This window comes from Hippichthys cyanospilos, chromosome 8 (genome assembly GCF_059441005.1).
Source record: "Hippichthys cyanospilos isolate Australia breed blue-spotted pipefish chromosome 8, RoL_Hcya_1.0, whole genome shotgun sequence".
Taxonomy (NCBI): domain Eukaryota; kingdom Metazoa; phylum Chordata; class Actinopteri; order Syngnathiformes; family Syngnathidae; genus Hippichthys; species Hippichthys cyanospilos.
The window spans coordinates 9,277,727-9,302,606 of record NC_142376.1 but is presented as its reverse complement, the minus strand read 5'-3'; the positions used below and the strand labels follow the sequence as shown (position 1 = coordinate 9,302,606).

Sequence of the window (24,880 nt, the reverse complement as noted above, 5' to 3'; positions counted from 1 at the left end):
TGGTATCGGTACTCCCTGATTCCTCGTCAGAATTTATGAAATAATATGAAATTTACCAAAGTATAAACTATGAGGCTGGGTAAAAATCAAATGAGTGAGCTTTGGTGTACTGAGATTGAATGTTGCCTGAAAGCACAAGTGTCAAACTCAAGGCCCGGGGGCCACATCTGGCCCATCACATCATTTCATGTCGCCCACCATGCTAATTATGACTTTAAGTTTCTGTAAGTTTTTTTCAACTTTTTAAAAACATTAATTGTTACCAATTCCATTTTTGAACAGTTTTTACTGCCTTTTGATTTCAAAACTAGATAAATGTGTGACGATTATACTTCAAATTAATTTGCCTTGACAGTCATAATGGCCCGAAGTAAAAAGTGGCTCACGATAAATATTAGATTATATACCCCACCGCTCCTCAGTACGGTATTCATCAAAGGATTCTTTAAAGAAATGTTTGAAAAAAGGATCATATAATGTTCCTGAAAAAAACAAAAAAGCTATTGCGTATAAAGACTCACCGTGGATTGGGTTGTGTCCCACTGACAGGGGGATGGGCCTTTCAAGTTGAGGTTTGATGTGTGTCTGTGTGTGGGTGGTGTGTGTATGGTAATATTTCGGCTTTATGACATATTGCTGGCCAGGGTGCATGGGCATAGACCGGATTCTGGAAAGAAAGAGCGGAAAGCATAAGATACCTCTACCTGTAAACATGTCTGGTAAAACATTTAATGTCAAAACGAAAAGAAACCGAGTGCTTCGATGAGTCGCCAATTCTAGCTATGTATTTGATTTCAGTAGCTTAACCCTCGTGCATACGTGGTAGCAATGTGGGAGCTTTTCGATGATTTCTTTGTGAAATCAAAGGAGAAAGCATTGAAAAAAACACTAGGGAGTTGAAATTTCACGCTTAATTATATAATCATGTTAAAGTTCAAAATACAACCATGCTGCAAATTGTAAACTGTTGCAGCTTGGCGTACTAAATAATTACGAGACATTTGCTCATGGGTACCAGGTTGGACATACCCACACTCGTGATAATCCACGTTTTTTTCGACGGTTGTTAAACTTATGTGTTATATTGCATTTCCTGCGATATTTGAACCAAGCTCTTTAGCGGTGGTTGAGATAGGCCAACAGATAGAAATTTCTCGAATGACTTGTGTGTAACACTTTAAGACAGTAGGTGGTGCCAAACACCACTTAATGTTTTTTTTTTTTGTCCTCGTGTCAATTCTTACACAAAAACACCAACTTGCTTCAAACCAGTGCAAATACACTTGTAGTTACTGTGTATGAGTGATACTTTTTCAAGTTGTGTATTTTGCCTTGTATTTCATAGAAACTACATATGTATGGATTGAGCTCATGCCTCTGAACATTGAGTGGTTTAAAGAAACAAATAATTCATTAAAAATGTTAGTTATCCCGCCCTCAAAAGCAAGTACCACGTTGGTACAAAAAAACACGACAATAGTCTTTTTAAAATGAATGCACAAGGTCTGTGAACTCTCATAAAGGGGAAGTCGCGGGACTCTAAACTAAGAAGCCAAGTCCACTCGTGTTTAATTCACCTAAGAGGGCGGCCATTTTGTCACTTGATGTCGAATGAAAATGACATCACAGTTGCTCATGGCTCAGGTAACGACCATGCAATATATAATAATAAAACAAACACGCACGTCGGTTGCCGATAAAATTTAATTGCAAGTTAAATGCACAGTATGTAGTCTCAGTTGAAATTTGATACTTAAAATCTCAATTTGAATGTTTGTATGAAACCTTGAATGCACACCATGTCCCGTTAAATTAAAATGAAAGGTTTCTACTTATTTATAACTTGTCATTAAAGTGCCAAAATAACCCTTTCAGCTTATTTATTTCATTGTTGAGTATGACAAAACAAGTGAAGTACTTGGTGTTGACTAAAATCTGCCAAAATACAAAAAAAAAGTTCTTTATTAATGATAGGCATTTAGTGAAAAGTGTAAACATCTGGTTCCTGTCATTTTGCTTTTCTCGTATTATTAACAAAGTAAATCAACACTCATTTCCATATTAGGAATGATAATTGTATGTTATGTAAGCATAGACACAAACTATTTCAAAATGTCAACCATCAGTTCTAAAAAGTAAAACAATACAATTTATGAGACTCTTAGAGTTTGATTTCTGTAGCTACAATCCCATCTGTTCAGCTTTTAGTTTTGATTATTATCCTAGTTACTATTTAGTTTATGTACTTGTCTTGAAACTATTTATGTCTGTATTTTGCTCAATGTTTAATTCGTTTCATATTGTCTGAGGAAAGACAGTTCCTGCAAGTACTCTTTTTATTGTTTCAATGTATTTGTCTTCAACCCGTTCCCAACAGAATTAGCACGTGTTATCATTACACAAAGGCATTTGTATGGCAAGAGAAGTGTTTGGCTGGGTTTGGTTTTTTTTACGCAAATGTTAACGACTTCCTGTATACGTCCAGTACAGACGAAATGTCATGTAAACATACAGTATTTGTTGCCGAAAACTTTTAAAGTACAACGTGAGAAATTCAGTGGCATCTAGTGGTGAACTCAGGTAATACAGCGATTTGGGGAAAAAAAAGAACAAATAGAACACATTTATTTGCATGTTACTGAAATGTATGGTGGGTTTTAAAAATCAATTGCTTTTTGTTCATCACTAAATATTACTGAGTGTTCCTTTAAATCGGAAAAAATAAGTGCAGCCACTCCGCTTATTCCAATGTTGTAGCTCAGGCAGTGGGTAACTGCAGCTCATTACATTAATTAATTAATAAATGCATTTATAATACACAACATGGAACAATAAATAAATACATAAATAAACAATTTCTGCCTGAGTTTGAAATGAACCAACACATTTGAATGCACCTCATGTTTCATACGTATCGCGAGGCATCAACACTCCCGTTAGCGGTTAGCCACCAATGATTTGTACCGTATTCTACATTGACAGAATACGAAAGAAGTGATGAGTACCACAAAGTGCAAGAGAGAAATTTAACAATAGAAGGTACTATGTGGGCTCATGTAAAGTTCTGGTATGTCGTAAAAAGTCCTGGTAAGATAGATGCAAAAATTAAGAGGTGTTGATGTTTTAATTATATTACAGATTAATGTGTTGCTTGTTGAACAACACAATTCACAATGAGATTATGTTCAATATTGTTCAAGCCTACTTGAAAAACGATCAAAAATCATAATATTTAACACTGTTGGTAGTTAACCCAGACATTTTCTTTACAATATGTTCTAAACAAAATCTATCTCATGGGGCGGCCATTTTTTGTCGCTTGCTGTCAACTGAAAATGACATGACAGTTGCTCAGGGCTCAAGTAATGACCAATCACAGCACACATTTTTTTCAGAGTTTGGTCATTGGACATTGTAAACTGAGCCATGATTGAGTGGAACTGAGCGACTGTGATGTCATTTGCAGTCAAGAGCAAGCGACAAAAAATGGCCGTCCCCTGACATGGGCAAACATCCTTGCAATATAATTATTGAGTTTTTGAATATATTTTTCTGGAAAATATAAGTTCATAAGACAAATTTTTACGATCAGTAGGTTATTTAATTTCCTTATTTTTAAAAGCCAGATTCTCCCCAAACTAGAATGGTTCGACAAAACTTATCACATGTCACCTCTGAAAAAACAATAATTATTTTTGGGAACAGATCTCTACTATGATCTCAAAAGAGGACACTTTAAGTTGAATATTCTTCTGTGGTTAAATATTTATTCATAATTATTTATGAGCACGGGTCTGACGCTTTATGTTGATTACTTTGGGTGGACAAATATTTATTAATAATTAAGATTGTGATTTATTTTTGTTAACAGATCTCTACGGTAATCCCCAAAAAAATGACGCTTTATGATGAATATGTTTCTGTGGGCAAATATATATATATATATATATATATATATATATATATATATATATATATATATATATATATATATATATATATATATATATATATATATATTTTTTTTTTTTTTTTTTTTTTTGAGAATAGGTCTGACACTTCATGTTGATTGTTTTTTTTGAACAAATATTTATTAATAATTAAGTTATTTCTTTTTGATAACAGATCTCATCTATGATCCAAAAGAGGACATTTTATGTTGATTATTTTTTTAGTGGACCAATCCGAATGAATTTTGAAGGGTTTGAAAGTTTAATAAATCGAACACTGATGGCATGTTTAAAACTTTTTTTTTTTTAACCCAAAATTGGTTTGCACTGAGTGTTAAAAGGTGAAAACATATTTCACATGGAGTACATCACTGAAAAAAGGTTGAGAACCAATGTACTGTACAATATTTTATTTTATTTTATTTTTAAAGGTCACAACTGGGTTATACTGCCACAAATGTAATGATTAAGCACTGCTGTTTTCAATTGTTTCAAAATGGGACATATTCTAAAAGGTTGCCATTCATACATGCCTTGTGATGCATCAGGAATGTTTTCAAATAAATTGCTGGTGAGTAATAACTGGACCAGCAAAAAGACAAACCAAGATTTCACTCGGACGGGACATCTACCCATCATGAAAACAATTCATTTAAGTCCATGAACAATGCAATGAAATCTTGATTCCATTTTATAAGTGTATTTATAAGGGTAATTTAGAATAGATCTGATCTGTAATGTTACTGCATGCACTGTTGTTTTCTGACACTGCAGTTTCTTAGTTTATTGCTTAGAAAACAGGTCATGAAGTTCACCAATTGGAAAAAAAAAAAAAAAAAAACACTGCTAGGCTGCGCGATATGGCCCAAAAAGAAAATCTTTTTTTTTTTCTCAGTCACTCTGGGCAATAACGATTTTAGTAATGTAGTAATAAAAACAAACATTTTTCTCAAGAAGATTTGATTCATTAAAAATTATGCAAAAATAGCTACTCATAGCGTGTACATAACTTATTAAATGCCACAATTAAGCAGTTAATCACTATTGCAAACTATTGTGCAAAACCCCAGTTTCATGATTTAACGAATTTTCAAATTTTTCATCCTTACAGTATTGTAAAGAAAAGGTAGCTCATTAACAGCCAGCCTAGTTCAAACAGAGATAGGATTTATAAACAGTAACTGTCAGTGGCAGTGAATGAGGTAACATATTATTATTATTGTTATTATCATAATATTATAATGATATTATTTTGTTTCCCCTTAAAACAAAGATGGTTCATTTCGATGGGTTTATCCTCTCAAAAAATGAATTGAAATGTAATACTTGCCAGCCTAGAAAAATTAATATTGAAATGTTGAAATATATTATATATATGTATGTTATATGTATATAACATTTTGTCGAAAGAACACACAGTTTATTTTACTGAATGTTCTTTAGAGCATTTTAACGAGCCGCTGCATTATTGGGTGCGCCCAGTCATTCGTGACTTCATGTCCACTTTTTCACCTTTTTCCAAATGATGCACTGGAATTTGGGCTCGGACCTGAGGGCGTCGCTGCAATTTCAGAAAGTAATTTATGCTGACAAAATGATGTTCCTTTCCTTCATAAATTACTATACAGCCGAGACTTTTTTTTTCAATGATGTCACTTTTTAGTGAAATGAATAACCTGGCATCTTGCGATTATTTTGCATATATAAAAAATCTAGTTAAAATGAAGCGAATCGGCTCACGTGATGAGTGAAAGACGACACGGCCAAGATTATCAGGAGAAATATTGAGGAGATAGCCAGTACTGATGTTTTTTTAAGAGCAAAAGGATGAACCGTTGCACTGACAGATAAACGGCACTGTAGTGCAGTCCCTTGGCTATCTGTGAGCTCGTAGGGCCGGAATGTGACGAGGTGTTCTTCACCGTCGGTGCAGTCCGTCCTATAAATCACGGACGACAGGTTAATTCTATTGTAATGCCTGACGACCGAAAGGGTCGAACGCTGCCGGAGAAAGGGTCAAACGCTGCAGCTGAAGTATATCGGCATCAAACCGTTAAATGTGGCTCCCAAGTAGAAAGCGAGCCACTGCAATGGGATTTCCCAAAGGGGAAACAAATCATTTTCTCCAAAGCGGAGAATTCGCTCATGTTTTCAGTGGTGCGCTGAGCGAGGCACAGGAAGGCATGCCGGGATTAGTTTGGTCGCCAGAGACTTGAGAGCTATCAAACACCTCCGGGATGAAAGAACAGAGGCCTTCGTGTCCGAGGATCACTTACGTTTGACCTCACGAATGCTTTTCTGGATGAACGGACAAAGATTCCCACTGACACAATCGGCTGCGAGCTGCAAAGGTCTCCACGTTTATTTTAGGCTCAAATGCTGCTATTTTCTATGTTCACTTGTAGAGTACACACCAAGAGTTCGGCAACAATGTAAAAACTATCGCAAAACAGAATAAATCTCATCTTCGCAAAGTCTTCATATTTGTTGTGTTCATATCGTTATATATGTGTTAAGTGTGTTTCACATTTCACACATTGTGAGCACCAGTGTAACGTTGAATGCGCTCAAAAAAGTTGTATTTCATTTTCCTCGCGACGCAGCTCCGGTTCATTTTTCCATAAATGCCCAAAGTTGATCGACTCGGACATTGGTTCAGAATGCTCGCTTCTTTTATTGAAAATAATGCCGTAACAACCTCGGCTAACACGAGCTGCTGTTAGCTGCAGCGGTCCCTGGCTGCTAACAGCCAAGCGACTTTTGAAATGTAGCTCGTCCTGTTAAAGTAATTATTCTAAGTAAGAATATGGTCAATATCAAAATGTGCATCAAAACGCGGCTCCATGAAAGGTGTCGCATTAAAAAAGAAAAAAAAAATTCTGGTCTTTAAGTTATAGGACGCACCCATATTTCTGTTCTTATATATTTATTATATATATATTATATATATATTCTTTATATATTTCTTTATATATTTATATTTCGTATCGCTCCGTCAAGTTTCTTTCCGAGTCTAGTTTCTTGAGTCTACTTTTTGAGTCTAGTTTCCGAGTGTTGTTCCAGAGTCTAGTTGCAGAGCGTAGTTTTCCGAGTGTATTTTTGAATCCATTTCCCGGGTCTAGTTTCCGAGTCTAGTTTTCAACGCTTAGTGACTTTCTAGTTCGGCTCTTTCGTGTTCCGTCTCCTCCCGGATACAAATACCGGTCCTCGCTTGACAGCGAATAAGAGAAAACTGGTCATCATGACATCAAAACTGAAAATCTTCAATTCCCTGAAATCCAACTAAAACCCGATTTACGGACACCAGTACTTACTGTTGCTGGATGTGTTGTTGGATATAATGCGGCCTCACAAGCTGCGGGGAGGGTTTGACGGTCAGTTTCATCTGGGCAATGTTGTCCGCTTGAGGTGGGGGCAGATCGTAAGCATTCGGAGGCACTTTCTGAGGTATGGGCCGCTGCGGTCCTGCGTTGCGTCCATTCATGTGATCGGTGGTCGCTCCTTTCCCAGGCTGTGCTGGAAGGGTGTGTGTGGGCACAGTCTTCTGCTCACATGCCTTGCCGCTTGAGCCAGGCTTGCAGACACAGAGCTGAGGCCTGAGGCACATTCCTCCGTTTTGGCACCGGGGGATGCAGTTAGCTGGAATACAAAATCCAGACAGATGAGAAGAGAAAAGCAAAGGACGGACAGATGGTGATAAGAGGACACAGAAGTGTGCATATTGATTCGTCATAAAATGTGATTAGATTGTAAAATATTTTTCAAGCTAATGAAACATCTGTTGCTCACAAAACAGGTGGTAAAGTTCTAAAATCGCAACTAACTCATAATATCACATTTGAGCGATCTTCCCAAAGGATCTTAGGCTGGGGATCCGTTGTGCAGTACGTTTGACTTGACATTTTATTTCAAGAGAACGGTTGAGGATCTGAATTGGGTTGAGAACAATAAAAGAAAACGTACGCACTTTTACCCAAAGGACATCTTCTGAATTTCCGCATGCATTTTAATATGAAAATGTGCAGCTGCTCAAGTGAGAAAATTGATTGTTTAGATTATTAGAATTAGTTTCATCCTGTCTTCCACAAAAGCCGACATTCAAGACGGTATCATTTCTTTGCCTTCATAATTGTTATAAACATCTACAAAAAACATGTATAACCATCATTATCATGACCATTAACTCATTCAATCCCTGAGACATATTTTTACATTTTTTTAAGAGCCCAGAGAGTAAATCCCAGGTACTTATTTATATATATATATTTTTTTTTACCAATTTTTTTTCAAGTGTTTGGCTAAAGGAAAGTCCAAAAATGGCTGCCATTAATAAAGTTACTAAAGTAATTGATCACTTTAGGCAATCAAGTACCTAATCAATTATTTACTTAAGCGCAAATGTAATCAATCACTTTAGTACTTTAGCACCTTAAGTAATTGATTATTTTTAGTAACTAATGTAATCAATTACCAATCCTGTAGAAATTGATTACTTAAGTTCTTTATTACCTAAATTTACCACTTTGGTACTTAATTACATAATGTGTTTATTTAAATAATAATAATAATAATAAATAATATTATTTATTTAGTAAATTACTTTAGTACTTGATTACCAAGAGTAATCAACTACTTTAGTACCTTATTATTCAAAATGATCAATTGCTTCAGGACTTTATTGATTTTGTGCCAGCCATTTTAGAATTTTGTTCAGCTCAGTGCTTCTCAAATACAGTTGTGGGGGGGCCTGCTGGGGTGGGGTGGGGGGGGGCAGATGAGCAGGGAAAAGCCTTTGTTTTTGCCATGTGAAGTGTAATTGCAATAAAATAAGAATTTTCATCTTTTTTTCAAGCACTTTGTTGTACTTTTTTTCGATTTTAAACTAAGCTGTAAGCCGTATAAACACTGTAAAAATAATTAACAGCTGTAAGTTGATTTAAATTGTTTTTTTCTTTTATTAATGTCAAAAAATTATACAGGTTTCGGATGTATGGGTAATTTTTGGCTGGAAAACATTGCAAGTACATATGTTTTTCACAAAATCCGTCCTTAAGTTTTCTCAATTGAGGCAAAAAATGGTTTAAAATGCGTAGTCGGTTGGAATACTGTAGTTACTGATAAGTTTTTATTCGAGTGATAACTCATCAGTCACCGTGGACTCAGTTTCCATTCAGTGTGAATGGTTGTGCCCTGTAAAATGAGGCAATATTAATCCTTTATATCAGTGGTGTTTACATTGTATATCATCGTGGGTTTTGTTTTGACATGACTGAATTACAGTTTCTCAATAAATGCGGATCTGGTCGCCTCTACTTAATTTCAGGCTGCCTCTAGCTCTAAAACCTCTGACATCACAAAAACTATCATTTTTAATTGCCGTTGCGGCATCGTGCCATTCCAACGAGGCAGCAATGGACGAGAAACAGCTGGAAGTCTAAAACCACGGAAGAAGAGATGAACCGCGAATGACATATTTTCTTTTGTAACCAAGCATGCTGTGTTTTTGGCTTTTCCGAGACGTCTCGTAAACTAGGCAAGTATTTTTCAAGGCGAGCTGGCGACAAGTACTGGTAAAACAGTGCAGATAATTACTGGCAATCAAAGTTGTTGATGCTGATGAGATGCGGTCATTTGTCAGGTCTGAAAGTAGTAGGCCCCATGAAAGCGAGTGGAGGGTTCAGAACAGGACAAAAGAGGTATAGTGAGGGTATAAGGTTTAGGAGGCGTAACCTTGAAATAACCTGAAGCTGATGCTAGTGAAGTTATGCTAGTTAACAGACATGAAAGGTGGGGAACCAGATGTTCAAAATTAGAAACCAAGGCAATTCAATTCTGCTAAAAATGAAATATCCAATGAATTCTCGGCAACAACTATTCATCTATCCAGTATCTATAGCCGCTTATACTCACTAGGCTCGATTTAAAACAAATTTCATCACTAAAGAATACCTGTGTTATTACTTTGGCTAATACTTAATGCGACCTTTGATGAGTGTTCAACATTGCTTAACAAGTCAATGCACAAATCAATATCCGATCTGTTTTGTTCCAATTATGTTCCAATGTGATAAAATTGCCTTCCCAGCCTCCGAAACGTGAGTTGACAATTAATAATAGAATATTTCCGCATGCCCCTAGCAATATGCTCACAGATTAAGCATTGCTGTTTGGTGAAAAGAATGAGTAATTCTGCAAGGAAAAAGTAGTTCTAGTTACGCTACGCCACAACCTTTAACATGAAAGTAAACAAGTGAAATTCATTTGTACAAGGTTTATCATATGAATAACTATGACAAGGGTGTTCTTGATGACTGAATTAAAAGGCATAAAACAGGACATCTATGTAAAATCGGGAAAAAAAAATGGGGCTAGTGACATTTGTAGGGACTTTGTTAGGAAAACTGGGCTGTCCCAGTAAAACCAAGTCACTCTAAATCAAAACGACCTTAATTAATGATCATTTCAACCATAGCTTACAGTGATAAGTTTTCCTTCATTGTTCCATACTGCCCCGAAACACGGAGCCACTGGTTATAAGTATAATAGGGGAAAAAAAATTACCTGGCTCCTAAATGATGATGCAACATATGCATTTGCCACAAGGCTGTCCTAATTTTTGGTTATTTGAATGTATATTCTATTCACCTGTATCATATTATAAAATGAGGACATACTAAATTGTCCTTAAGTGTGATTGGTTGCGTCAATGTTTGTTCGTCTCTACCAGTTGAGGGTGTCCCACACCTACCGCCCAAAGTCAGCTGGGATAGGCACCAGTAAGCCTGCGACCTTTGATTGATGATGAAATGAAAAACATGAAAAAACAATAAAATACATCACCCAAAAAAGTGTTTGCTTGAGAGAGTGGAGATGTGGCCCATGCACACATGCAAATCATTGGGATGGCACCAAGTCTGACAAGGTCATCCATCTTGCGTATTACCAGTAAATGGCCTTTGTTTTTCATCACATGCTGTATTTCTACAAATATGGCACCCCGCTTAAAACACAAATGCGCCATGTAGGGGGTACCCTTCTCATAAAATGACGTTCGTGTTTCGCCAGCCTTGTGGGATTGCGTGACATCAGAATCAGCTTCAAAGTTGCCAGATCAACCTTACTTTTGACACACCATGGCCACAGTACTCTAGCCGCTACTCGCCTTATGTGCGGACAAGCTGGCAGAGGCTTTTTACTCTGTGGATTCTTGTCTGTTCTTGCATTCTCATGCAATTGAAATATCAACATTCACAGAACATGTGCTGTTTAAATCCAAAGTCGGCATCTTGCCTAGAGCAGTCAAAAATGCCAAGATGCGGCCTTGCGCTTCACGTTGCGATTTGGATATATGACTAGTTTCTATACAACGCAGGGATGTATTACATTATATTGTCAAGTCTGCTATCATTCCAATGTACAGTACTAAAAGGGTTTTCATGGATTCTTTTTACAGCATAAATGATTCACAAGTTGATAGATTCACTTGGAATGTTCTCTTAGTTGTGCATTTTAACTCTGGGTATTTTGACGATTTTATTGAAAGCTACACATGTCTGAACACAAAGCGGTCGATAATTGAGCCTGTGAAGATATACAACTCACTTTGAAAGAGCGTGACTGGCCAACGATGACAACCCTGATGTCTTTTCCCACTGGGAGCCAAATTACATTAGCGGTTTGAAATAGCACAAACTTTCCACTTAGGCTAACTTTTTTTGTTGTTGTTTTCTTCTCAGGCAAGCATAAATAGTTTTCGTTTCGCTCACCCACCTCTTGCCTGGAGCTGACGCCGCCATCTGTTTGGCAAATCGTTTCTCGCTTTGTCAGTTAGCAACATAAGAGGTTTGTTCTGTGACAATGAGGCCGATGGACTAAGCACTGTAATCTCCTTGTTAGGCAGGAAGAGGAAAGAGATCAGTCATGGTGATGTTCTCACCCTTTTGATCAAACTAGGAAGGATCTGGCATGTGCAGCGCTCCCCACCCACCCTCACTAAGGTTTGTTAGGGTGTCTGAAAAAACTAACATGGTTGTCTGAATGAGTGAGTCAGTGTGCGGTTGCGCTCTGCGCAAGCAGACACATTGGGAAATAATGATTTTCTTTGTGTCACCTCCTTGTAATGCAGTCAAATTTCTAAGTGGGTGCAAGAAAATTGCCCAGACATTATGAGCGGCTGCAGCAGCCTGTTTTGACCTTGTATGGACTAGGACATACAGTACCTCCACTCAATACGGGTTAAATTGGAAGGAAATTATCCATATATAAACGATATTAAATTGCACTATTTTTGTTTCAACCGGACTCCGTGAGGCTAAGGGGCTATGAGGCTTGCTAGGTCATCAAGATTTTAAGAATGATATGTTGTATGCGCTCCCACTCATCTAAAGTTGGCATTCTGATTGACCCTTGTGGCATTGTGTTCCAAATTATGGAAATTCCTTTGATTTTTTTTTTATGATATCATAAAAGAATCAATGGGAACAAAAAAACTAAGGAACTGAAATTTCTAGCAGATGACTGCAACAATTCTCACAATTCTATGCGATTAAAGCTGGACGTGCGAGAATTTGTGTGGAAAAATAATTATTGTCCACATTTTGGACCATATAAAACCATTATAATTACAATTTTTGAGATGCATTTCATTAGGATTTATGGCATATTTTCCTGCAATTTTTGAACAATTACATTAAGCAGTGGTCAAACTATGTCAGTAAACAGAAAATTATTTGTTGACTTGTGTTTCACCTCAAGATAGGATGTGGTGGTAGAGGCCATTTAATGGCTATATCTTTCAATGTCATCATCATGTCACAGACTGCAAAAGAGGAGAAAAAGGGGAGGAATGTGAAGGAGGAAGGAGAAAATTGAGAGAAAGAAGAAGTGAAGAAATATGAAGGAAGGAAGGATTGAAGGAGAGAAAAGGAGAGAAAAAAGAAAGTAAGGAATTTGAAGGAAAGAGGGAGAAAAAGGAGAGAAAGAAGGAATGAAGAAATGCTAAGGAAGGAAGAAGAGAAAAGGAGAGAAATAAGGAAGGAAGGAGGAAAAAGGAGAGCGAAAAGGAAGGAAGGAAAGAGGAAAAGGGGAGAAAAAAGGAAGGATGTGAAGGAAGGAAGGAAGGAAGGAAGGAAGGAAGGAAGGAAGGAAGGAAGGAAGGAAGGAAGAAAAGAGAGAAAAGGAGAGAAAGAAGGAATGAAGGGGATTAAATAAAGAGGAAGGAATGAAGGGGATTAAATAAAGAGGAAGGAAAGAAGGAAAGGGATGAAAGGAAGGTGTAAGAAGAGAAGGGTGGAAAGGGAGAACAATTGAAGAAAGGAAGGAGGGAAGGAAGGAAGGAAGGTAGGAGAGAAAAGAATAGAGAGAAGGAATGTAAAAATGTAAAAGAAGGAATATGAAGGAAGGAAGGAAGGAAGGAAGGAAGGAAGGAAGGAAGGAAGGAAGGAAGGAAGGAAGGATGCAGGGAGGGAAGGAAGCAGTGAAGGAAGGAAGCAGAGAAAATGAGAAAATTTGCAAGTGTGTTATTTAAGCCAGAAACCTGAGGTCAAATCAGTACAGTATTTCGAGGGCCAGGTAAAATGATGTGGCGGGCCAGATTTGGCCCGAGGGCCTTGAGTTTGACACCTGTGCATTAAAAGGTTATGCAATATCAAAGCGATTGCAGTCTGAGGATGGACAGGCTTCTCAGTCCATTTTTTTTTAACCTGCACACAGTTGTGTGGTGTCTGCGCTGCTCATGTAATTCTATAATGAGCTGTAATATGCTCGGCCCTCAAGGAAAAGTGGAAAAAGTACTTCAGTAAGCATTTTGCCAGGTGTTCTAATAGTCAACCCTGAGGGAGTAAAAATCGGACTGAATTTGCACACTGTAAAAGGTCAGCGACGTTTGAACGCAAACCGGTCTTTTAGGTCCACACGGTAACAGAGTCGATCTTTTGATTGTTCTCATGTTTCCTATTAACGTGAGATGTGTTTGTCCACTCCACCCCCCAAAAAAAAAAAAAAATCAAACAACAAAAAAAAAACGACTGCCCAATGAATCAATCGGGCCCTACTTACCTCACGTTCCATTTAAGATTGGCCTTAATTCACTCCTTTTTTTTCTCCAATGTTACCCTCCAGTTGCGAAAGAAAAAAAAGACAAAAATGAAAGGCCACTTTGTTAAATTGACTTTGCAGCGGCGCAGACATTCATGCATACTTGACCTTGTCATAGTGAACTAAGCAATTCCCCAAAGTCACCATTATGTTTTGTCTACAGCAGGCAGCCGCCGTGCCTTACAAGCACATTTAAGCCCATTTGACAAAAGAGCCAGTCTGCTCCGCCGTTCACTACTGACTCGGGAGCTTATTCAAACCTTTCTTGATCATTTGCCCACGGCTGAATCGCTTTGTAGTGGTGACTCACGAGTTAACCGTGACCGCAAAGGCCAGACTAATACAAGAAAGGGATGAGCGTTTCACGATGTATTCTTGAATACAATCAATCCATCCAATTCACTCATTCTCTGCCAGTTCAAGTGGATTTTTGATTTCTATACCTATCAACGGCAGGAAATGACATTCAGGCCATTCTCATTCATTTTTGCAATGTAGATTTGGAGAAAAAGATGTTTTATTTTTATTTGGAGGGATGGAAGTTAAAACGTTTTTTTTTTTTCAAATCTAATCGAATAAAGAATCGACTGATTAATCGATAATTAGAATAAGCAATTAAATATTAATACAAAAAAAAGCTCCAAAAAATTGAACACACTTCTTAGCCGTTTTTAGCTGTTTTTAGCTTCATGAGGCACTAATTGGTTTACAGTGGACCCCTGGTGTACCACGTCCCTGCCTTTTTTTTTTTCACCTTACGATGTGGACCTCAACATTTTTTTGTTGTTGTCTGTTCGCCTTGCAACATAAAAAAAACAAGAACTTCTCTCCTCAAACATGGCGGTCAGTGTGCGCGCGCGTCTACTAGCGGCAACATGCTTATACGTCACTACACACGCCACTGTTACATACCTAAAATGCTGGCCTGTTATTGGTCGGCGTCATGACTCCCTAAGATACCGGTCTTCTATTGGTCAGTGTCATGTTGTCACTAAGATTCTGGTCTATATGGAAACGAAGCTGGAGATAATCAAGAGATGCGAAGAAGGCTAAGCTAGCCTAGCCTAGGCTAGGCTACCCTCACTATGGAATATGGCCGTGACAAGCTCATCACATCACTCAAAGGTAAATAAATCCACTATATATTATTATTAGTATTATTATATACCGTATATTTTATTTTTTATTTATGATGTTATTTAATTGTATTCATGTATATTATGTATGTAAAAGTAGCAGTTATTATATTATTTTGATACCAATTTTTAGTATGTACTCTATATACAGTTTTGATGTTTTTACCTGGGGTTTTATACGCATTAGCTCTGTGAAATCTGGCCCACGACTGTCTGTAATTTATACTTTCTTTGTAAGAATGTTATATCATAATATGGCCAAAATTAGTTTTTTTGTTGATCCAATAACTTGTGACTGTGGATAACATGCTAGCAAATATGAATTCTTATCTTGATCATGTTATATAGTGTAATTCAGTTTTGTGATCAACTTAATGTAATTTGTGCACATTTTTGTACATTTTGCCCCCCCCCCAGTCTGCAGTAAAAATGTCAAGCGTTGACTGGCCCGTGGTGATAAAAAGGTCGGAGAGCACTGCTTTAAGGTACATTATGACATTGAAGAATGTCCCCTACTGGTCATTGTCCAGATGTTTGCGTAGTGCTTCCTGTGCCTGTATAAACAAGGAGAGCCTCTCCACCCCTTAAGTGCTCAGCTGATTGGAGTTCCCAAACCAAACATTGAGTCACGTCATTCTTAACCACATACACTCAGAGGCATGCACTTTGTCAGCAACAGTTTATTCTATCGTATTTATTTTTGTGTCTTATTCTCTTCACAGGCACGTAACAGATGCACAATGATGTAATGATGAGAGAATGCTGTTGTATTACGAGATGTCTTATTGTGAAAAAGAATTTGGATTGTGCTGTTTGCTGCCAAGTAGTGATTCCGTGATGCCTCCGGTGCCGGAGAGCTTGCGACAACTACATCAAATCTTGTTACGTAAAGAATGACGGTACATTGATCCAATTCTACAAGAGCAACAAGATTTTTGGGCATATTCGTCACTGTATTCATCATGCCCTTGCTTAATCTAGACCAGAAAATTAAAGAATTATTAAAGTTTATCAGGCCCACTGAAATCAATTACAATTGTAATCAATTTTATCGTTTTTTGCATATTGTTTAGACAGTATGATATTGTGTGTGTGTGTGTGTGTGTGTGTGTTTTTACCTCACTCAATATCTTTCTATAAGGCAGTGCTTCTCAAATAGTGGGGTGGGCCCCACTGAGGGTGCGGGGGGTGCAAGGTGGTGCCAGGGAGGCGAGGATGAGCCCAGTGAAAAGGCTTTTTTTTTGTCATGTGAAGTGAAATTGCAATAAAATAAGATTTTTTTTTCAGCCACTTCAATGTACTTGTTTTTTTTCAGTTTTAGACTCAGCTGTAACTTGTATAAACGCTGTAAAAAAAGTAATGGTGGTTGAAAGTGGATTTGTATTGCTTTTTTTTTCTTTTGGTAATGTTAATAAAGGATGCAGGTATAGGTATACTTCTACAATTTCTATAGCTGATAATCTTATTTATAGTCAGCGTGTCAAAGGTTTTCTTTTTCCTTGGGGGCTGGGCAACATATAATTGAAAGCACTGCAACAAGGCAAACAGTATGGGATTTTTCAAAATTTTGGGGTTGTCATTGACCCTGCAAAAATCCACCAGAAAATATAAGGCCTACATCTAGAACTGAAATAGGAGCAAACTGTCATAATTAAGACGCTACTTTGGAATTATTCATTTGATATTTTCACATTCTGGACCTTAACACAGAGCCAATATGGGAGGAAATCATTCTGTTTTTAAAATGTATTATCTTCTCTCACTAAAACATTATGAAGAGAAATAATGTTTCTGGTTTGGTAGTAAATTTGCATCTTTAGAGCATATAAAAACCAACTTATTAATGGAAAATTTTTAAGATGTGTTACGACCTGCTTAAAAATTGATGCACAGCTGCAAAAGGCCCCCGGGACATAGTTTGAACACCACCGATCTGAGACAGTTTGAGCACGGAATGTTTGTTATTACTTACGCTTTGTGCACCGCTGGGATCCTTGAGCTTTACTCCATCCATGACAGCACTGGCCTCCACACACATTCACTCTGTAACGTACAAAAAAACAAACAAACAAAAAAATCTGAGCTAAGTGAGTAACTTTAATGTTGCAGGGCCTTCTTTGAACGATTAACATTATTGTACTTACATTTAAACTTGGGTTAGCGGCATTCAACTTTCCCCACATATTTTCAAGCTACAGAAAGGCGCTATGAGATCAAGCTAGATATTTAGAGCCCAAATCCATTATGTATTAGTTTAAATACTTACTTTGTAATGTTATGATTGTAATGTTGTAATGCATCAAGTATATAATTATTGACTGTGTCAGAGTATCCAGAAGATGTTTGAAAACAGAAACACTCAAGGCTTAAGGAGGACTGGTGTCCACAAAAAGCATAAGACAAACATTAAAATAGAGCATAGACGCGTCTCTGTAAAAGTTGTCAGTCTATGGAGTAGTTATGGATATGATTTGAAAAGGTGTGGTTCAAACAATGCATTCAAAAGAAGGTTTCAACTCAAATCACTGACCGTATTTACGAACAAAAAAAAAGTGTTTACAAATCGACTTGCTATTATTTTCGTTTTTATTTTTTGCGATGAGTATTTTATTTTATTTTATTTTTTGCTGGAATATGTTTTGTTATTTAAAAAGGTGTGTAGGCCCTGATAAGGCTTCTCCGCCTGTTCGATTGGCAAAAGAAAATCTTTATTGTCTGTCTGTCTTGATTGAAGCTGATCGCATCCTGTAAATCTGGATCTGAATTTTCCGGCTAAACCCAACCGTTTGAGTGATTAATAGGAAGGGTAACTGTGTGTCAAAGCATGCAGTTGTTTACATCTATCACGCCAGCCATATAGAGCACTTGAGCGCTGCTAGCTAGCGGCTAATTTACGCTAGACGCAGCTTTAATAGTGCTCGAGCTACCGTTAAAAACCTTTGTCACTGGCTGGCGCCTGAAGATGACATCACTGTTGCTCAGAGCTCAAATAACAACCAATCAAAGCTCACCTGTTCCCTCAGAAAGAAAAAAATTGACAGCGTGAGTGTTGTTCAAAATAAATAAATCAGGAGTTGACTCAAAATGTCTTTTAGTTTGTTTTTGGGAATCTTTTGTCAACAGAAGAAAAATTATACAAAATCGAAATTTGATTTTATTTGCCAAGGTTTTGGCTTTGCACATCTTGATATTTCTCAGGCAGCTTTCCTGATGTGGATGGCGTTTTATGACCTGAACTGACATTCAGGTCACTACGGTGTAGTAATTTCAAGTGTTTCCAAACTTTTGATCGTGAATGGTCGTACAGGCCAAAGTTGTGCAAACCAGGGCCCAAGTCACATTTGCGACCCCTTATCCATTTTTTAGCGGCTGGCTGCATATAATAAAAATGAAAAGGTAAATAAGATCAAAGAGAAGGGATAAATGTAAAAAAAAATGCCACTACCACTAATACATTGGTTAATGTACTGTACAGCTTTATGCGGAGATAATAAGAAATTATTTACAAGTTCTATTCAATAAAAATAACTTACTAAAAATAACTAGAATTTACTCTTGTTCTGGTTCTAAATATGATGGGATTGGGTTACTGCTCAGTGCAGGAGTGGATCTAGGTCTAGTGGTTTACAGGGCTGACAGCCACCCCAAATATTTGCCTCATCTTCTTTAACAGTTCTAGCAGTTTAACTTGAAAATATAAAACAACTATTTGCATCCTCGTTTGACCATGTGTTTCATCATTTAGTGAAAGAATTCTAAATTGAACCTCGCATCTTTCCTTTTTTCTGTTTTGCGTCAGCCAAACGGAAAAAAATTGGGCACCCCGGGTATTGACTTTTTCATTCCGTGCGCAGGCATCTAATTTAATTCAAATTTAATCAACATCAAATCGTGTTTGGGTCAGTAGGTTGTCCCAGAATAACACTGCTCATGTAATTCTCCAGGACCATGAGGAGTCACTCACTTTTAGGTGAAAAAGAAAAAAAAAGACCAAAGTGGATGAACACAAAGGTGGGCGCTTCTTACCCAGACTGTTGGAGGAGCTGCCTGTGCTCCGAAGCGCTTTGGCGAACAATGGACTCCTGGGCCGTCGAGGCTTGATTCCCCATCCGGCGGGTTCGGACCTGGCCGCCCAATTTGGCCGTGAGTTCCACGTTGTAAGTGTGCGGAAGTCCCGACGCGCCGCGACGCGTTGAAATGGAGCTGACTCGCATCCCATCCCCGGGACCGGTACCGGGACCCGGACCCGGCTTGGGCTGGAGCACGTACAGCTTCCTGACGCCGCTCCGGTTGTGCGGCTGCGTCCCCCCGGATGACAAACAGAACGACGAGAGAAGGAAAGCAAATGAAACTAAGAGGCCCCTACTCCAAGCCATGTCCGCGTCGTTTTAATTCCAAAGTTTAGAAAAGTTTTGAATGGCGGCTCGGTCCCGTGAAAAAAAAAGAGATAAAAATCTATGAAAACACGTCAGTGAGCTTGAGTATATTCTTGTCGTCCTCGAGATCCGATAAATCCTCTAAAAAATAATAATATATCAATTTTAAAAATATGTATACGTCGCCTCACAACGATAGATCAAACAAACAAAGAAACAAAAATCAAGCAGCGAAAAATCAAAATGAAAGTGACCGTTGTGAGGTTCTGCTGCGGCTGGTCGCGGCCACTCCGTCCGAGCAGCTCCACAAGTCCAGGAAAGTTTCTTGATGAGCTGAAGGTTGCCAGCCCAGCAGCAGCAGCAGCCTGCCTCCAGAAGTGACGTCACGAGGGGGAGTTTGCACACACACACACGCACACACACGCCGCAAAATACGCGAGCTGGGAGTTCCTCGGACCCGAGCGTGTCCCCCTGGGCGAATTATGCTCACCCACGCACCTGCACGGCAGACTGGCCCACCCTAACACCTTTGTGCTCAGCAAACATTCGCATGTGAAGAATGTGGCGATTCTGTCTGACTTCCACTTGAACGTCACATTCATTTTAGCTCGGGAGGGAAATCTTTTCTCAAGTGGCGCGGATTTGTCAAATTACGGAAAATAACTTAACACAATTGGTGTCGATTATATGTCGATTTTTGCTGTGTGCGCTGCCCTGGTTCAAATTTCCTGCACGCAGAGATGAACAACCGTTCACGCTTATAAATACATCGAAGGGCAATTAGGAGAGTCTAATATACTTACAGCCTCGGAGCGATGCACTTGTTAACCATTTTTAAAAAAATGTTCTTTAAATAAAAGAAGCGATCGGACGGAACCACAACTTAATGAATCCCTTAACACTGTGGTTCTCAAATGGGGGTACCTACTTGAAGAAACTTCAGGGAGATTTTCAATAAAATAAACATGCAAAAATCCTTGAAAATTATTATTGATTCGTTTCAGAAAAATACAAGTTCATAAAACAAATATGATGTTCAGTAGGTTATTCAGTGTCATTATTGTAAAAAGCCAGATTCTCCACCTTACTAGAATGGTTCAACCCAAATTGTGATGTGCTATCTCTCGTTTCCTGTCAAGATAATGATTTATTTTTGTGAACACCTCTCTACTATGATCACAAAAGAGGACACTTTAAGTTGAATATTTTTCTGACGATGAATATTTATTTATAATTATTTTTGAGAACAGGTCTGGCACTTTATGTTGATTATTTTTTGGGGGACAAATGTTAATAATTAAGTTAATGATTTATTTTTTTAATTAGATCTCTTCTGTAATCCCAAACCAGGACACTTATGTTTAATATTTTTCTGTGGGCAAATATTTATTTATTTATTTTGGGGGGGACAGGTCTGACACTTTATATTGATTATTTTTGTGGAAAAATATTGGTTCAAATTATTACTTTTTTTTACAGATTTCTTTTATGATCCAAAAGATGACACTTTGCATTGACTATTTTTTGTGGATCAATACAAATGCAGTTTGAAATGATCTCTAGATTAATAAATCATACACCAATGGCATGTTTTAAGTTTTTTTTTTTTTTTTTAACCCCAAAATGCTTAGCACTGGTTAAGGGGTACTTGGCTGAAAATATATTTAACAGGGAGTACATCACTGAAAAAAAGATTGAGAACCACTGTCTTAATGCATGCAGGGGCATTACAGTATTATAGACATCACACAAATGGGTCCGGTCCGATTCATATTTTATACCGCTTCACAAGATGCCAGATAAAACCCTAAACTGGGCCGGATCTGGCCCGCCTACCGTAGGTTTGATAGCCAAGACCTATACTTTGGACATACAGTATAAAGTATGGTAAAGCAATATAAAGTGTCTTTTGGTGACATCAAGACAGCTACTTATTCTATTTAGCGAGTATTAAGATCTCTTTTTGTCAAAAAAAAGTGACATATCGCGCCACTTTTTCCGATGTTTAGAGCAAAGTGCCAGGGAATCGCTCTTGCACGAAACCACGGCGGGCTAATTGGAACGCTACCACATCCGAAGTATAACTATGTGTGGTGGATCCCTGAAACCGCAGGAAGCCAAAGCTGACAGGAAGTCCTTTCAGAAAGTTAGAACATTGTGAGTAGCTTGAAATCATATGATTAGGTTTGCTTTGTTTAAAAATGATCAAGGCTGACTATAGAATAGTTTTGTAATCAATTACTGCCGATTATTCTGTTGATTAGTCAAATTATCCACATTTTCTTTTGAACAAAAGTGTATTAAAAACACTTTTCTTGATTACAGTTTATTTATCAGGCTCTAGCAATGACACAAATCCGATTGTGTATGTGGACTGATTTTACATAGAAATGTTTCCTTTTGTTTTCTGGCAAAGATGTGATCAAGCATCAATTTTTCTATCTACTAAATCCAATTCGATGGTTTCTAAAAGACTTGGGTTTTGTGGCTGTACGCTCAGTGTTGTTATTCAGCAACACTGCACCATCCTTTCAGTTTTGTAGCAATTGATTGAAGGTGAGCAGAGTATGGGCCCATGTACCTCACAATTAATCTTTTTACTGCTGTCAGCAGTCACACATCAATAAGCGCCAGTAGGCCTTTTCTGCTAGCAGTCATAAATGTCCATTCCATAACGCTGTGATGGCTTTGGATCACGTTCTGTTTCTTTGCTTTTGCATAATTCTGCTGGTAGCTTTTTGTTTTGTATGTCCCGAAAATTTGATTTCAATATAATGAAATGCCAAAAGATTTTGGTTGAAAACGAATCAAGACTCTTATTTGCAGAATAGATATAAAATGTCCCCAAATCTCGTTTATTAAAAATAAATAAATAACTGCTTCCTCTCGGCTTCGGTTTTATCTACACCGGACATGCCCCAAGCCTACGAAGAGAGAGGAGGAAACGCTCATCAAGTGACATAAGGGTGTTTTGCAAAGGCCAATTTCAAAATGAACACCAAATATTACATAGATATCAATGCAATTTTCGGTTTTATTTTAAAATTGGCCTTCGCAGCAGTGGTTGCTACCAGCTAGCTTTACTACGCCACGCATCTTTGTTTTTATTGCCATCACGTCACGTCTCTACCAACATTACCACACCGGCATCAACATTTTTCATCCAATCGATGATTAAGGGTGCTAAGAAACATCTAATCAGTTACACCATCAGTACACGATACAGCATGAGTCTACGGTAAGCGCTCGCCATTAACTACGGGGACTTTAAAATACAGTATGCTAAACTCAAGACAAAAACATGGTCCTTTTATTTATTCAACCTTAACAACTGCAAATATCTAAGCACTGTATCACGAATGATAGCGGTGATAGTTTAAAAAATTACAATAAAGGCTAAAACAGGTCACTTCAGTTTACAGTACTTAAATAACGGGGATTTTGTCTACCAAATGGTTGGGCTATAATAATATATCATAATGATCAAAATTAAAAAACAGAGTAGCAGTTGTGGTCCACACACCGTTTTTGCAGAGGGAGGCATTTTCCGAATAATTCAAAAGGTTATAAATGTATAAAAAGAAATGACACTTTAATGTCTTGCAGACTCGTGTAGATCATAACATTCCTTCATGCAAAGATTGAAGCAGAAATCATTGTTAATCATTTGCGCCAAACATCAGTTAAATCAAAAATTGATTCTGAATCGAATGTAATCGCGAGTCGAAGATTCCCACTCATGTTCCTGTGAACTTCCCATTCATGAGAGTATATGTTGAATTAAAACCTAGACGGATTCGGCTTCTCAAAAGATGTGTGAAGCATAATCGTTTTTAAGTCTCTATGATGTCATTCCTGACATCATTATATGGTTTTCATCTTAAAACCGTCCTACAGAATTGCAGCATCTGCCTAAAAGCATCAATTTATTTCATCTGAGAATATCATGAAGGATGTCCAATCTTTGGAACATGACATCTCTTTTGTGACTACTATGGAGAAAGGGTCTCTTTATTAGAAGTTTCCAAATAAAAAAAGCCAGTCGACTGACATTTATTCAGCTTGGATGACGTGAGGATTAGAAGAATGCACCAAGGTGATTCAAGAAAGAAGAACTTACAAGCGTTTGTGTTCAAAGGCAATAGCGTGGGAGATTCCACTGAAGAAGAGATCCCAGAGGAGACTGAAAATATTAAAAGTCTGCTAGCTTCCTCCTGCTCGCAAGACTCTCCCACTTGCACAAGCAAGAAACACGAAGAAACTGCAAAGTCTTGGCACAAGGAGGTCCTTGAGGCAGAGAGAAAAGTGAAATCTACTCTTCGGGAGGGTCTACAGAAGGAACGACACAATAAATATCTGCTGAGGAAAGCTTTAAGACAAGAGAGAAAATCCAATTCTACGCTTGTGAGAGCACTGAAAAATGAGAAAGCCAAGAAAAACGGCCTTTGTATTGAAATAGAGCTCATGAAAAAACACGTGGATGATCTTTGCAAGTTGCTCGAAAAGCAGCGGCGCGGCTACACGAAGGTTACGGACAAACTGCGTAAAATGACGGCTAAACACGAAAAAGACAAAAATGCAATGGAGGTTCTGAGGAAGGATTTGGAGGAAAGTTTACACGGACACAAAAAACAAATAGCAGAGTTGGAGAGAGTAACATGTGATCGGGTCCAGAAACTGAAGGATCAGGTCACCAAGATGCAGGAAGAAAGTGCGGAAAAAGACTGCAAAATTACATCCTTGCTCTTCACGAGTCAAACTCTTCAACAGGATATTGAGGCTAAGGGGGCGACTGTTTCCACCCTGCAGGAGAAAGTCAGCCAACTGGCCTCTGAGAGGGAAGAGCTGCGACGTGATCTGAAGACGGCCCTGAATCAGAGGAACGTTTCTACCAAAGAACTCGCTGAGGCTAAACAGACTTGCAGCAGCGACCGGGGCGCCGCTGACGAGGCGCACGCTCGTTTCCAAAAAGCGTACGCAAAGTTGCAAAAGCAAAGCCAAAAGCTCTCAGAAAAGACGATGGCTTTAGATGAGAGCCTTGCTGCCCAGAAATGTTTGAGAGTCTCCCTGAGGAATGAACAGGAGCACGCGAAGAAGATGCTTCTGCAACATGAGACACACATCAGAGCAATAGCCGTCTTGAGTTACGAACAAAAAGAAGCTTTCGCCGTCTCCGACCGCCTGCAGAGCTGCGTTCGCTCACTAAGGCTGGAGAACGCATGTACCCTGGCCAAATACAAGGCTTTGCAGACAGAATACGACAAAGTCAGCTCTCAGTACCACTCCGTCTCAGAACACCGTAAAGAACTTGCGTCCAAGAATA

The 24,880-nt window shown here is 38.2% G+C and overlaps 1 protein-coding gene across 3 annotated transcripts in view; it reads right to left on the bottom strand.

Moving 5' to 3' along the window:
- The window catches only part of ltbp1 (latent transforming growth factor beta binding protein 1), a 56,045-nt gene extending 36,191 nt beyond the window's left edge, over nucleotides 1-19,854 (bottom strand). For 2 of the 3 annotated variants that reach the window (XM_088421277.1, XM_088421279.1), the window contains exons 1-4: nucleotides 19,208-19,854; nucleotides 17,154-17,224; nucleotides 7,265-7,589; nucleotides 522-667 (exon numbers count right to left, since the gene is read on the bottom strand). In XM_088421277.1, coding sequence (XP_088277403.1) covers nucleotides 522-667; nucleotides 7,265-7,589; nucleotides 17,154-17,224; nucleotides 19,208-19,557 — 892 coding nt within the window. In that variant the 5' untranslated portion in view covers nucleotides 19,558-19,854. The remainder of the gene's footprint in view (nucleotides 1-521; nucleotides 668-7,264; nucleotides 7,590-17,153; nucleotides 17,225-19,207) is intronic. The other variant, XM_088421278.1, reaches the window with a different exon arrangement.
- Nucleotides 19,855-24,880: the final 5,026 nt, after the last annotated feature.